The 15,104-nt window shown below is 36.0% G+C and overlaps 2 protein-coding genes across 2 annotated transcripts; both read right to left on the bottom strand.

Annotated features, from left to right (window-relative positions):
- Positions 1 to 11,956: 11,956 nt before the first annotated feature.
- On the bottom strand, positions 11,957 to 12,793 carry LOC141719509 (protein FAR1-RELATED SEQUENCE 5-like). The gene has a single exon (XM_074521888.1). The coding sequence runs from the start codon at positions 12,791 to 12,793 to the stop codon at positions 11,957 to 11,959; it is 837 nt and encodes a 278-aa protein (XP_074377989.1).
- A 24-nt stretch (positions 12,794 to 12,817) lies between these two features.
- LOC141719508 (protein FAR1-RELATED SEQUENCE 5-like) lies at positions 12,818 to 13,678 on the bottom strand. The gene has a single exon (XM_074521887.1). It carries the CDS (start codon positions 13,676 to 13,678, stop codon positions 12,818 to 12,820), a length of 861 nt encoding a protein of 286 aa, XP_074377988.1.
- Between the last annotated feature and the right edge of the window lie 1,426 nt (positions 13,679 to 15,104).

Below are 15,104 nucleotides of genomic sequence, written 5' to 3'. Positions count from 1 at the left end.
TCATGCATTTGTACTTAATGTTTTTGACATCATCAAATATCTGTTAACTTGTATATTATGCTAATTTACAAGTTGGGGGAGATTGTTAGATATATTTGATAATGTCATGTCTAATATGATTTATGTTTAATTTTCAGATCTTACTTAAACAGGACAAATCAGTACTTAACTGAAATCAGCACTTATACTGAAGTCAAAACTTAAGTCATCAGTACTTAAGGTTCAGGATCAGAAGATAATATCAAGACTTGAAGGAAACGTTCAGATAATAAGGAAGGCAGCTGATTTACAGGAAGAGAAGATCGAGACAAACATAAGAAGAGATATACATGAAGAAGGAATTCTATGAAGAATAGAATACTTGGAAGAAAAGATATCTGATTGATATATTTTAGGAAGCAGAATTATATTCCATATCAATTAACAATTATCTTGTAATTGTGTAGTATATAAACACAGACATAGGGTTTACACTATAAGTGTTATCATTATCGAGAAGATTATTTATCGTAACCCTAACAGCTCTCGTGATATTTGTTCATCAATGAGAGAGGACAGTTCCATACTGTAACAGAGTTTATTATTTTGAATAAAGTTTGTTTTCTGTTACTTGAGTTATTAAAGTTCGATTTAATTGTGCTATACACTATATTCACCCCCCTCTACAGTGTGTGTGACCTAACACAGACAATTAGAAAATGAAACACAAGCAAGACCATTAGAGCATCTCCAATAAGGGGTTGTCAAACTAATTGTCATTTTGCCAAATTATCATATATATTAATATTTTATTTTCACTCAATTTTATATCAACTTGGCAACATTCTGCTCCAATAGTTAGCAACTTTTAATTGTTGCATATGTGGTTCCTTAAATTAAATTGTAAATGACTCATAAACTAAAAAAGACATTATTGATATAAAAATTTTGCATTTGTGTATATATATTTTAACTATTTTAAGAAGTTGCCAAGTGTTGGCAATCCTTATAGGCAACCTCTTGGCAACCATACAACTCCAATAAGTTGGCAACCAAGGGTGTCATGCCACATAAGACTTGGTAATCCCTTGGCAACCTCTGTTGGAGATGCTCTTAGAAGAACCAATAATCTCAAAAAGGGGGTCAAAAGGGAAATCACCTCGGGAGAAAGGAAGGCCGAGTTGGTCGTGAATTTGAATAGAATCGAGATGGAGCAGAGACAATTAATAATCATCTTCTCCGTTGACTATGAGAGTTTGATCAGCTCCTGGTGGTAGTGATAGAGTGCTTGAGGTGAGATTTGATGAAATTAGGGTTTGAGATACGGGATAACCAACATTTGGACACTGATTTGCAACAGAGTAGTGATTTCACCAAAAAGGCAACAGAAATAATAGACAACTATCACACCTCTCAAGTTACAGGCCTAATTGGAATCACAAGGTTAAATTAATTCTAGGCTAAGGACCTAAAGAAGAAAGGGGAAAGAGTCTCGACCACTCATTAAATGATCCTACCTTAAAGTTTATAGTACTTGTTACTACTTGGTGCCTGCAAGCTCCCTTTGATATAGCGACAAAGATAAACACTTCCACTCCCTAAATGGACAAAACTGTCAAAGGGAAAACCATGGTCAACGACCTCAGGGAAAATGGAGTACCAAGCAGTGGGAAATAAAATAACCAGAGAATGCTATTTAAGTATGTAATGTACCTTTTTCACCCCACTTTCTTATACTTTCTCCGTCTCAAACTTCTACATCCTATAATAGTTCTTCACTTACTCGCACAATATTAGTAATTTCTCAGTTGAGGAAATCAAAGCAAAACAATAAAGGGGGCCGGTCTATAACAAACGTTTGTTGTAGACCGGTATACAACAAACATTTTTTCCACCGTTGGATGGTGGATCGAACGGCTGGTAATTGAAACAGCATAAAGGGGACCGCGGAAATTTTCAGCAGTCCGGGGTAATTACGAAAATACCCCTAGCCCATGGATCGCGGATAATCACTACATCATATTTGACCTGTAGCAACACCAAAAAAGTGTTAAAATGGCCAAAAAAATGTTACCTAAAGCAAAAAAATGGGCTATGGTTACATTTTTTGAAAATTTGGGGGTGTTGGATTTGCCCCTGCTACAATAGGTGTCTACGATTACACTTTTTGAAATTTTGGTAACACCTTTCAATGTGTTACAATAGAGTACCTATAGTTACATTTTCTATTTCTATAGTAACAAGATGAAGGTGTAACCACAGGTCTTTTGCAACACATCTTACCCTTTCGTAACACCAAAAATATGTTGGAATAAACTCTTTTGTAACACCATATTTGCTATTGTAACACCCAATTCAATCTTTTGGTAACATTTTTATATCTTATTGTAACATTTTTTTACCACTCTGGTATTTATTTTTTTAGGTAAATGAGGTCTAAGCCTCGTAAAATATATAAAAGAGAAAGAATTTACATGAGTCACTTCTCAAAATTTCTCTTAGAACAGGCTCTAAGAAAAACAAGGAGAAAAAACAAAAAACAAAAATAAATTACATCAAAAATCAAACCTAACTTAAAATAAGAAAGGCAAAGCTAAAAGACTTAACCAAAAAGCCCATTAGCAATCTAAAAACAAACACCAGCCCACCATCTCCAAAAAAGAGAGCCTAAAGACATCCCTGACCCATATGGCCCAACAACAACCAAAAGAAAAAGTCTTCCCTGATCCACTCAAATTTGAACACAAGAAAAGAAAACACCACAAAAATACTACTGCTCTAGGGAAATTCCTGCAGAAATAAACCAGACCAAAATTACATGATAAACATAAGCACATGATCATAAAAGAGAAAATGTTAGATCTGTCAAGCATGAACTACACATACTAGTTACTAATAAAACATAGTGTCAATGAAGTTTTACCTTCAGGTTCAGCTTCTGAACATAAATCGCTCTCATATGTACTTGGCTCGAAATTGATTACTGCATCCCTGTCATTGTATTTTATTGCCGCTTTGTCATAAGCTCTGATTAAAATGACCAAAACAGAATTAGGCCAGAAGGTCTATGTGGATATATCAGTGGATAAATGCAAGTGAATATAAAGGTAAGCTAGTAAAGGTTATGAAAATCTGAACCTTGCTGCTTCTATCTCACTATCATACAACCCAAGATAAATATACCTGAAAAAAAGCAACAACTAATTACAATAGAAAAGGAGGAAAATGTTACTCTTAAATAGTAACAAAATCTGAAATACAACACCAAAACAGTATACTAAAGTTCCCAAGTAGTTGGCGGTGGTTATATTTTCCTCGTAATCTGACCAGGGTTAAAGCATTGACATAGAATATCAAACCATAGTCGTTACCTACCCATATTTCTTGTAGTGCTCCCACTATTTGTAAGCTATGTTTATCGGCATAAAAGGTAGTGAACTCACATCATAGTAATCACCTTTATATGCAATGCCAATAATTTCTCCAGAATGGTTGATAAGTGGACCTCCATCACCACACTACAATCAGAGCAATGGTTAGTACTATATTACTATTAGGCAACTGATGCAGTAATTTACAAAAAATAAAATAAAAAATACTAATCTTGAATTCTTTCATTTCAAAGCAATGCCTTGTCAATATTTGTCAACAAAAAAGCTTCACAAGTGCATTTTCACTTTTTGATATTAAAAGAAACAACGACTAAACTAGAACACCGGTATGGTGGGGATGCACTTGTTAAAATGTCAAAAAACTGATAACTGCTCTGCTTGGTCTTATGTTTAAGAATGGTTTAAAACTGTTGTAGAATTTGGTCTATTTGATGTATAGAAATATATAGACCTGACACCTTGTGAAACTCCATTTTTGTTGTCACATTAATCATTATTATTAATTTTTCAACAAGGAAATGGGTTAAGGCTATATCTGCTGTTAATTTCTCATTTTATCTAAGTAATTGGGAAGACTATGTTACTATTTCAGGTGATGAATGAAGGGCCTGGACATATTCCAATGCACAAAATTCCAGAGAACATGCAAAAATAGCTAGAGTGGTGCAATGAAGCTCTCTTCTATAATTAAAGAACAAGAAATCAATGTGCATGTGATATATGCAGTCATATGCTGCTAATATAGCCTACCTGTACAAATCAGAATTTCTGCACATTTCTGTGAAATCAATCCCCAGGGCCGTTTCTTGAGCGGGGCTTGTAATTGCTTGCATATTCTTTATATTTCTCTTTCTGGAAGGGCAAGCAAATCTGCAATGGCTAATATTTTTATCAAATGGCTAATATTTTCCTCGTAATCTAAGCAAAATAGTGCACAAGTAGTTGGTAGTGGTGTTTCCACTAGTATGATTACAAAAGCATAACAACCTTATTGCATAAATTCGCTCCCAAATTATTTTCATTTCCTTAGAGTTTATTTTAACTCACATTAAGTTAATACAATGTAATCTAAATTAAAACATAAAATCAATCTCTGAACTCCGCAATTTCACATAACAACACTAATTCGCTCCAAAATAATTTCTATTTCTTCGATTTTTAATAAGTTGATACTAGGTAATCTCGATTCCAACATACAACCAATCTCCAAACTCCGTAATACGTTACATTCTAGTCTATGATCATTAAAAGACAATACAACAAACACATAACATGCAACAAAAACTACTTTAGATTCCGATATATACGTACCAAGTTGAGCACCTTTCTCAACAACACAAATAGAGTAATCAACATCATTCTCTCTACACAACTGCTTAAATCGAATCACAGCGGAAAGTCTAGCAGGTCCTGCTCCTACAATAGCAACATCATAATTCATACACTCTCGAGCTACACTACAGAAACTCCTATTATCTTCAATTTCTAATTGTGTATGTTACTCGAGTGAATACGTACCCGTGGCATGGAACGAATCTCGTCAAAAGCAAGGCACATGTTCATCTCTTTGAAGAGCTCATCAACATTTTTATCAAACTCTGATTTTTCTACCGGCTTCTCATTTCTCCTTCCTACTAACGGATTTTTAACGACCTGAATATTAATTCCTCAAGTTAGTAACAAAATAAAAAAATCTATATCTCAAGATAGTAAACGAAACTAAAAACTAGTTTCTCAAGTTAATAAACGAAACTAAAAGCTAATTCCTCAAGTTCATAAGCAGAACTAAATATTGATTCTTCGAAAAAGTTAGTAAACAAAACAAAACAAAATATCTATCCTCAGATTAGTAAAACCAGACCTTGTTAGTAACAATTCTGGAAAGCAAGGCATTAGCATCAGTCAAAAGTACAACATCAATCCGCCTAACAGCCATCCTCCGACAAGCATCATAAACCGTAGTCCCCTCTGGAATCGTAAGAGCCTTCGATAATCTCAGCTTCTTCACGGTCCTCTCACTACCAACAAAAAAACACCAAAATAATTCATAACAATCAAAACTCTATCCACTAATTAAACTAATAACTAATTCAATTAAACTAAACTAAAACACAATAATCAAAATTAAACAAACATATATACAAATACAAGCAATATTAAATAAAATACAAATAAAAAGAACTGACGTGGAATGAACAGGAGAAAAAGGCTTCGAGAAGCTTCCGTTAGTGGCGGTGGCGGTAGTGCCGTTCTTCGATTGAGTAGTCAGTTTTTTAGGGTTACGTTTTTGTTCTTCGAGTGTTTTTGCAGAAATAAGAGTGTCTGTATATTTTATTATGCAAAATAAAATGAGCGGGTCTTGGGCCGCTTAATATTTGGTTAAAATTTTGCCAAAATTTGGCCCGCCAATATAATGCCCCCAAAACATTAGTCCTATGGTAACACTAACTGCAATATCAATACTAACACTCTATTTTGTGTTACAATATCAGTGTCATAATGTCTATGGTGACATTTCTTATCCTCTGCTGTAACAAAAAAATAAAATGTTATCTCAGATCAAATTTTAGTGCTCTAAGGCAACATTTTTGCTTGTAACACCAAAAAAAGTGTTGGTACAGGTCAAATATGGTGTAGTGAATTTCCGCAGTTGGTGTCGTTTTTTGTTTGCCTAATCCCTAGCAAACACACTCTCAAACAGACACAAACACAGACTCTGAAACAGAATAGGGGAGAGCGGCAACAGAGAGGCATATAAACGCAATAGAAGCAAAACACCCAGCAACCCAAGATCACCGAAACCTTGAAACATTCCCCTTTTTCGTAATTAATGTATATAATCGATTCTTTTTTGTTATTTACAGTTTGATATAAATTTATGTTTTTTTCTTGTTGTAGATCTGATTTTGTGTATGTAATTCAATTTTTTAGGGTTAATTAATGTATGAATTATAGTAATGAATTAGCATATGAATTGTAATATGACTAAATTCGATTTTTTTAGAATTTCTAGGGTTCATAATTTTGAATTGATTTAATTCAATTTATATTAGTGTTATGAAATTTAATTCACTTTTTAGGATAAATTTAGTTAGATTTTTAGGATAAATTAGTGTTAATTTTGAATTATTGTAGTGTTAAAATCGAATTTAATGATAATATTAGTGTTAAAATTGAATTAAATTAGTGTTAATTTCGAATTATTGTAGTGTTAAAATCAAATTTAATGATAATATTAGTGTTAAATTTGAATTAAATTAGTGCTAATTTTTTATCGTAGGTAACCCGCAGCCGCTACCCTCGAATTAATTTAGTGTAAAAATCAAATTTAATGATTAAATTAGTGTTAAATTCGAATTAAATTAGTGTTAATTTCGAATTATTTAGTTTAAAAATAGAATTTAATGATAAAATTAGTGTTAAATTCGAATTATATTATGAATTTAGGGTTAGTGTAGGGGTTAAATTTCAGTGCTTAATTTTTGGGATGTAATTAACATATGATTTTGGGATGAATTTCACAATAATTCGAACAAATGGGTGTATAATTACGAATTACGAATATAATGGTTAATGTATTGTGTACTTGGTGATTATATATGTGGTAATTGTTTTTATTGTGTACGTGGTGGTTTTTATTGTGGTGATTGATGAATTATATTGACAATATTTTCAGGTATGGATAATTTTGGTGATTTTGGGAATATGTTGCCGGGTCCGAACGCACATAATGTTATTTGGGTCGGTATCACGTTAGTGAGGATGTTTGGGACGGTGCAGGGAGAGATGAGTTGCAGAGCTATTCTGGGAACAAGTCTTTGCACGATTGGAAGTTAAGGAGACCACAACGGGAATTGTTACACATGCTTGCGTTTGGGATTTTTGCAGACCCTGCTGTTGTCTTGGCTACTGACACTCAGTTGATATCTGCTTTAGTAGAGCGTTGGAGACCTAAGACCAACACTTTCTTCATGAGGCAGAGGGAGATGACTGTTACACTAGAGGATGTAGGGTTTATTCTAGGGTTTCCAGTTCAGGGAAATGCACTGACTTGTGGGGTGATAGAGAACAAGGTTGCGTATTTTGTTAATAACTGGTTTGAGCCTTTGACCGAGGAGGAGATGAAGGAGGCTTTGTATCAGAATAACATCAAGCTAGGGTGATTGTTTGAGAGATATGGTGCACAGAAGCCTGAGAAGAATAATATGAGGGCCATGGTTGTACATACTAAGGCGTATCTGTTATTTTGATGGGTTGTATCCTCTTCTCTAGCATCAACCGGACTTTTACTCATGTTCGGTATATGCACCCATTGATTAATATGCGGGAGATTCCTTATTATACTTGGGGTGTAGTTGTGTTAGCTCATATATACCAGGGTTTGGAGATTGCTGCAAAGAAGGACAGTAAGAGCATTGCTTGTTGTGCCTGGGTGTTACAGATGTGGTCTAACGAGAGATTTCCTCATATTGGTGTGCCTTTACGGTCTCTCGGTCAGGAGGATTATCCGATTGCTGAGGAATGGGCCTATTCTAGTGATACTTATGTGGGGGTTTCAAAGAAGCGCAGGAAGACAGGTCCTCACCACAGCTTACCATTCTATAGGGGTGAGTTTGATGGTGTTGCTGGTGATGAGGTGGTTTGGAGGTCGTATGCTAGATTCGATGATATTATGAACAGTGAGATGATACAGGCACAGTTAGCTAGGTGCGGTCGAGTTCCCCTTGTATGTTATGATGTGGTCGAGTGGCAGCATCCGGACAGGGTGAGTAGACAGTTTGGTGCTAGTCCCCAGATTCCACGAGCGCCGGTGAACATGGTTGGCTATAGGGAGCTAAGGAGGCCACGTTTACAGGTGAGGATTGGCTTGTACGGTGGTTCATTGATATTGGCAAATGGGCCAGGTTTTGTTCAGATTTGGATGGACTTGTTGATGACTCGGTTGACATTGCTTCGGAGGCCGATTACATGGTGTGGTATGCTGATATATCTCGTATGTGAATAGGGAAGCCGGATCCACAGCCTCAGCAACAGTACAAGACGACGGAGTTGTATGATAGCCTCAAGGAATATGAAGTTGTAAGTGTTTTACAAATATTCATATTTCACATTACACCACACACTACCAAATTTGCATTCACACGTATTTCATCTTGCACATATGATAGCCTTGTGGAATTAATGAAAAAATGTTTGTTTGTTTGTTTTTGTTTGTAGATGGTTTCTGGCCTTAATATGTTGAAGCAGCTGGATGCTAGGGTTCCTCCAGAGTTTGTGGAGGAGTTTGGGAGGATTTCTGGTACCTTCCTCACACCATTCACTTGGTTGATGAAGAAGATCAAAGGACCCGCCTATAGACCTCCCATATTTCAAAATATAAAACCAGATTTCATTGCACCTTCGGCTGACGACTTTGACATTTCATCCATTCCTTCTCAGGATGTCGTTGACATGACACAGCCATCCCAACATGTGTCTTAGCCATCCCGGACTATTTCCTCATCCAGTAGAGCCGCGAAGCTTGCATCCCGCAGGATGAAAGAAGAGAAGTGAAGTATCATGAAGAGTCTCAGCATGACAAAGAAGAATGCGATATATTCAGATTGGGGATGGGGGCTTTGGGATGGAGTCGAGGAATCCCAGTGGTCTTGCTGTTCAGGACTATCACGTCCACGCATCAGCTATGCAGAGTCTGGCTCTAGGAACATGGGTTGATGACCAGATCATATACACTTATATGGTATTGTTTGTTACTCGTTGCATTCATTTTAGTTGTTGCATTTATTTTACATTCATTTTACTGGTTGCATTCATTTTTATTGTCAGGGATTGCTAAGGAGTCGGGAGGAGAAGATTCACACTGGATATATATGGTAGAGGAAACCAGTCTATTACTTCATGGATCCATACTTCATGGTATTTGGGAAAGAACATGTGAAGAGAATCAGAAAAGCATTTAGGACCAGTGGAGATACATTGTAGAGGGCATGAAATAAAGCATTACGTAGTTTTACTGGTTTTTCCACTGCTAATGTTGGGCCTACTGTTCTCGAGGCGGACTACATATTCATCCCCTGTTGTGTTTGAGATTTGCATTGGGTTTTGTTCATGTTCAGTACTAGGCGATTTGAAGGTCTTATCATAGATTCAATGAATGACGAGCCGGATTATCGTGAGGATATACGAGTGGTGGTATGTTCCTTTACTTGTCTACTATTAATGTCTTCTATATAGTCCTTGCCAATTTTATATTGTATTCATTCTCGGATCATAATTTCATTGCAGTCATGGTTGTTGCCGAGGCTATTGCATATGATACAGCCAGTCGAGGGGCGTGACCCTACTTCAGCCGAGGTCCTAGCTCTACCGTCTAGACCAAAGCAACGAAACTCCAATGATTGCGGCGTTTATGTGATAAAATACATGGACTACTTCACACAATGATATGACTTAGCCGAGGTACCAAATTGATCGCAAGAGGAAGTGGATACCTTTAGGTATCAGATAGCCAGGGAGCTTCAGCTAGGGAATGCAAGGGGGATTCCCGGGATTCGTATGCGTAGACGTCACGAAGCTTCGTGGTTGGATTTCATTTGATTTTAGGTTGTTGGATTATGTAGTTGGATTTTATTTGATTTTAGGTTATCGGATTATGTAGTTGGATTTCATTTTATTTTAGGTTGTCAGATTACGTAGTTGGATTTCATTTGATTTTAGGTTGTCGGATTACGTAGTTGGATTTCATTTGATTTTAGGTTTTCAGATTACGTAGTTGGATTTCATTTGGTTTATTTTGGTTTATTTGGTTTGAAGGAGTTTATTTTTGTTGGATTTTGGTTGTTTTTGTGCATTTTGGATTGTTGTGGATTTTGGTGATTTTTTGTGGATTTTGGTGGATTGTTGTAGGTGCTGGTTTATTTTGGTTATGAATTATGGTTGTGAATTTTAGTTGTGAATTATGGTTGTGATTTTAGGTTGTGAATTGTGGCTGCTCTGTTTGTAGGCTGCAGAAAAAAAAACATAGACCCCAACCGCGAAAATTTTCCACGGTCCCTCTCCAGCCCAACCGCGGAAATTTTCCGCGGTCCGTCCCTTTGATCTTTTTCCCACAAAACAGAGCAGAAAACAAAGCAGTCATGCAAAGCTTTTTTTTGAAATTTCTTAAATTTTGGAAGTTGATCCTAAACTAACTTCCAAAATTTAAGACCACTCTCAAAAGTCTTAAAATAGGTTAATGAGTGATTTTTAGAAGAAAAAAATTCAATTTTTACATTAAATTGAAAATTCCTTAAAAAATCAACAAAAGTCAACATTTTGTCCAAATATTAAAAAATCTTTTCAATACATTTCATAACAATTTCTAATGTATAGTTCGACTTGTAAATTTTAATTTTCAATCTCAATTTATAAGTAGACTTTTAATCTTAAATTTCATACTTGAATTCATAGAAAATACATAATTTCCGCTCAAATTTAATGAAAATTATCAAAATACATAGGTTTGAATGAAAATTACATGATCAATACAATCCACTAAATTTTACGGAATATATTGATCCTAACAAAAAATACCTAGTATATTAGAAAGACCACTGGATAACCCATGTTGAGCAATTTCTTGCGTAGTATCTACGAAGCATGCAATATGGTAGAGAACAAGTACACAACCATCACGGATATGCCCTTCCGTATGTTTCCACGGGTAAGGGTTGGAGTCGTTCCAAATGGTAACGGGAATGGTACTCGAGCCATCGTAGAGACAAAATCTTACAAAACATGTCCTGCGTTCCCTCCTCGTCCCTCCTGTTAGGTGTGAAACCCAACCCTTCACATATTCAATGCGCATTTAGTCCATATTACAACCCTCTCAAGGCCTCAAGTTTACAATATCGGCAATCCGATCACATTTAACAAGCTTACCGCTATTCCATCCGTATTTTTCCATTTTCCATCAGACGTGTTATTTCCCAAATTCAAGATTCGAAAGAAGTACGAATGCAGATGAGAGTTCACCAATCTCCACGGTTCACTACCCCCCATCCAATTGCATGCCTCGATCCAATTTTTGGCCCGGTAAGCCTCCTCATCGGGTGGGTACAAGTCCGGCTCATCATTGTCCACATGGGGCGGCTCATCATTGTCCACAAGGGGCATCAACTCACCACATGCATCTTCCATATCACTAAAGGTTGGTGAGACCACAACTTCCTTGTCATTGTCCTCATACCACGAGTCGCTTAGTTGTGAGTCCGAGAATGTGTTGCTAACATGGGAAACCGAATCACAACTATGACCGGAGTTGTTGTCACCACTATACTCGCTAGTCATGTTACCTATCATAATAAAACATAATTATATGACAATAATATGCAATTATATGACAATTAACATAACCAAGAAGAAAGCAAGGTTAAATATAAGAAGTTCAAATTCATAAAAAACATTTCGTTACAAAATACTGCACTACTAATTTTGTAATTCTTAAGCATTTTATGATCTTCTAGTCTACTAGCACACTTTCTTTTATCATGGCCTTCCATTTGACAATAGTTGAACTTTCTTAGCGGCCTCTCCTTTTTACCAATCTATTCTATGGGACTTTTGAAATGAACGTCCTTTTTCCTCCCTTTAGTTTGGGACATAATAGGGTCAAGAATTAGTTCTTCATGAGCATTTATATTTGGAGCATGAGAATTGATTTCGTAAGATTTAATTCCATCAACGCTCATTCTTTCGAGAATTGGTATTTCTCGATTCATAAATCTAACGGCATAATCATACCATTCCTTGGATGCAATGCTACTTTGACAAAAACTCATGGTTAACATTGTCATGCTATTAAATCGATCGGTTGAGGTCATCGCATGACTTTGTCCAACATCCAAATCGTAAGGCAACACACCATCAACTCTATTGGCATGCATTGTCCACCTCGATTTTATAAAATACGGGGGAATTTCTGAAACCCGTTTCTTAGTGAATACCGCCAATAGGTGTCTACAAGGTAGCCCCGAATGTTCAAACATTCTACACATACACATTCCCAAAAAGCTTGCTTTCTCGAATGCCACAAAATAAACATTTTTTCTCGTAGGCTCGGACATGGGCCTATAATAACTATAGTACGTATAGACATCCCTCATTCTCTCTCCTTCTTCACAAGCTCGTCGGTCTTTTTCAATGAAGTATTTTGAAGACTCAACCAAATCATCATGAAATCTTCTAAACATTTCATTAGTGTAAATACAAGAAGCATGATACTCCAATGTGGTATGCATTTTCATGGGATGTTTTAGATTAATCATGACATAATCTTCTTCATTCTCCCTCATGAATTGCCTTCCCAATACTTTTTGGGCATTTTCAATTAATTCCTTCAAACCGGTTGCCGAACTCACATACTTATCAAAGAAAGAATTCATCCCCTCGCTTCTCGATGTACTATTTTAAAACGCCGAAAATGTGTTTCTAGTATATGCAAGAATCCACTTGTGCTTCAACTCATATAACCCATTTAACCATTTATGCTCTTGCAAGTGATACTTTTCCACAAACGATGCCCATCTAGCCTCAAAAATACATTCGGTGACAGATTTATAAATATAATGGTTAAAGTCCGTCTTAAATTCTGGAAAATCCGAATAATAATGAGCTAATTTCTCGGGGAATTTTTGACTTATGTGCCAAGAACACAATAAATTGGTAGTATTCGAGAGTATAATCGCAATAGCGCTTGCCATGGCTTGATCTTGATCCGTGATTATAGTCAATGGAGGCTTATTCCCCACACCTGCAAGCCAACTACGAAGAATCCACTCAAAAGTCGACGCGTGTTCATCCCGCATCAATACAAACCCGAAAATCACCGATTGATAATGATGATTGACTTCGGTAAATGGGACAAATGACATTGTATATCTATTTGCCCGATAAGTGGTATCAAAAACCACAACATCGCTAAAATTTTGATAGGCCATTAAATATCTCAGATCAATCCATACTAGACACTTCAAACGATTCTCTTCATCAACTTTGGTCCTAATAAAATATTTAGAACCATTTTTTTCATTCAACCTATGCAACAAGTCCAACCCCGCTTGGACGTCACCAATCTCAAACCTTTTCTTCCTCTTATCTCTTAACACATTCCTAACATGTTGAACATTGAAACCAACTTTATCATTACCTCCATGAATATTGCCAGTCACATTCATTACTTGACAATTACGAACCCCCGAATCATAAAGCGTTTTAATCAAACTACGGGTAGCGGTGTTGACATGTCTTTCGTGTTGTACCAAACTCATCTTACTAGGGGAAACAAGACCGTGGTTGTGTACCAATTCAAGGCTAGTTACCTCCCAAAGACGTTTTTTTCTTTTGATAATTGACATACATCCTCACCTTGCACTCACTTTTAGGAAGAACCTCTCTACGCTGTTTATTTTGACTACTCTCGGCGACGACACTTTTTCCATAAAGCCTACAAATATATAAACGACCATATATCTCGTTGTCTTTATTACGATGGCTCGCTTGAATTTTAATAACAAGTCCATCTCGTAAAGCATAAGCCCAAAAAAATGACTGGCCTTATCCACACTTTGAAAATTTTGATTCAAATATGGAACTCCCCCATCAACATTTTCATACATATTTGCATCCTCTACATTATCATCTTCATCCTCACCCTCAACATTATCATTATCATTTTCAACCTCATTTTCCTCATTTTCATCCTCAACATCAATCAAATCATCATTTAAATTAATAAATTCCTCATTTTTATCTACAAAATCATCATCTTCAACAAATACAGGGGTTTTAGATTTTTCACTAGTATTTAAATTATCAAGATGTAAAATATGATCAATAGCCTCTCTTTTTTCATTTTTACGTTTATGACGAAACATACGAGTAAATAAATTATCCGCCATGAAAATGTGAAATTGAAAATAAGAAATATACCTTAAATTGATAAAAGTACTTGAATTTCTTAGTGAAAATTCCCAAAAATCGCCTAAATTGATCACTCTCCAAGTAGATTTTTTTTGTGGATTTTTGTTGGTTTGTTTGGTGAATGGGAGGGTGTTGGGTTGCTGGGGATAAGGGAGCAATCCACTCAACCGTGGAAAATTTCAGCGGTCTGTCCTACCAACTGCGGAAATTTTCCGCGGTCCGCCCCTAATCTCAGCTGCCCAATTCCCATCCAACGGTGGAAAACATGTTTGTTGTATACCGGTCTACAACAAATGGTTGTTGTAGACCGTTCCCCGACAATAAAAGAAACGTGCAGCTCTGTAATCTGAGTTCCTAAACTTCATAAAACTTGAAGTTTTTCTGACTGTACGTTGTCTATACATGAGAAACTCCGTATAATACCTAACCTACATGGAGAATGCTAAAAGTAAAAACTCACAAGGGTTTAGTGTACTAGAAAATTATAGGATTTAAACAATATGATATTTCTTCTCACAGAGGAGTGTTATTTTTAGAATAGGACAGTATAAATTTTCAAGAAATTAAACAAGTTCTATAACCCATTGATAAGATCCCTGGTAAATTTACAAATAAATGATAAACTCAGCTCAACCTATAACAAGGTGAAAGCTGATTAAGAAACCTCTGAGAATTAGCCAGGTAATGAAAGGCAATTCTGAAGATGGTTACTCAATAAAACCCATTAACGGAATAATAGATAAAAGACAGAGAGAAATTGTTTTACATCCAGAT

The sequence above is a fragment of the Apium graveolens genome, chromosome 4, assembly GCF_009905375.1.
Source record: "Apium graveolens cultivar Ventura chromosome 4, ASM990537v1, whole genome shotgun sequence".
In the NCBI taxonomy this organism is placed as follows: domain Eukaryota; kingdom Viridiplantae; phylum Streptophyta; class Magnoliopsida; order Apiales; family Apiaceae; genus Apium; species Apium graveolens.
Note: the sequence above shows the minus strand (reverse complement) of the source record. Positions and strands in the feature narration are given on the sequence as shown.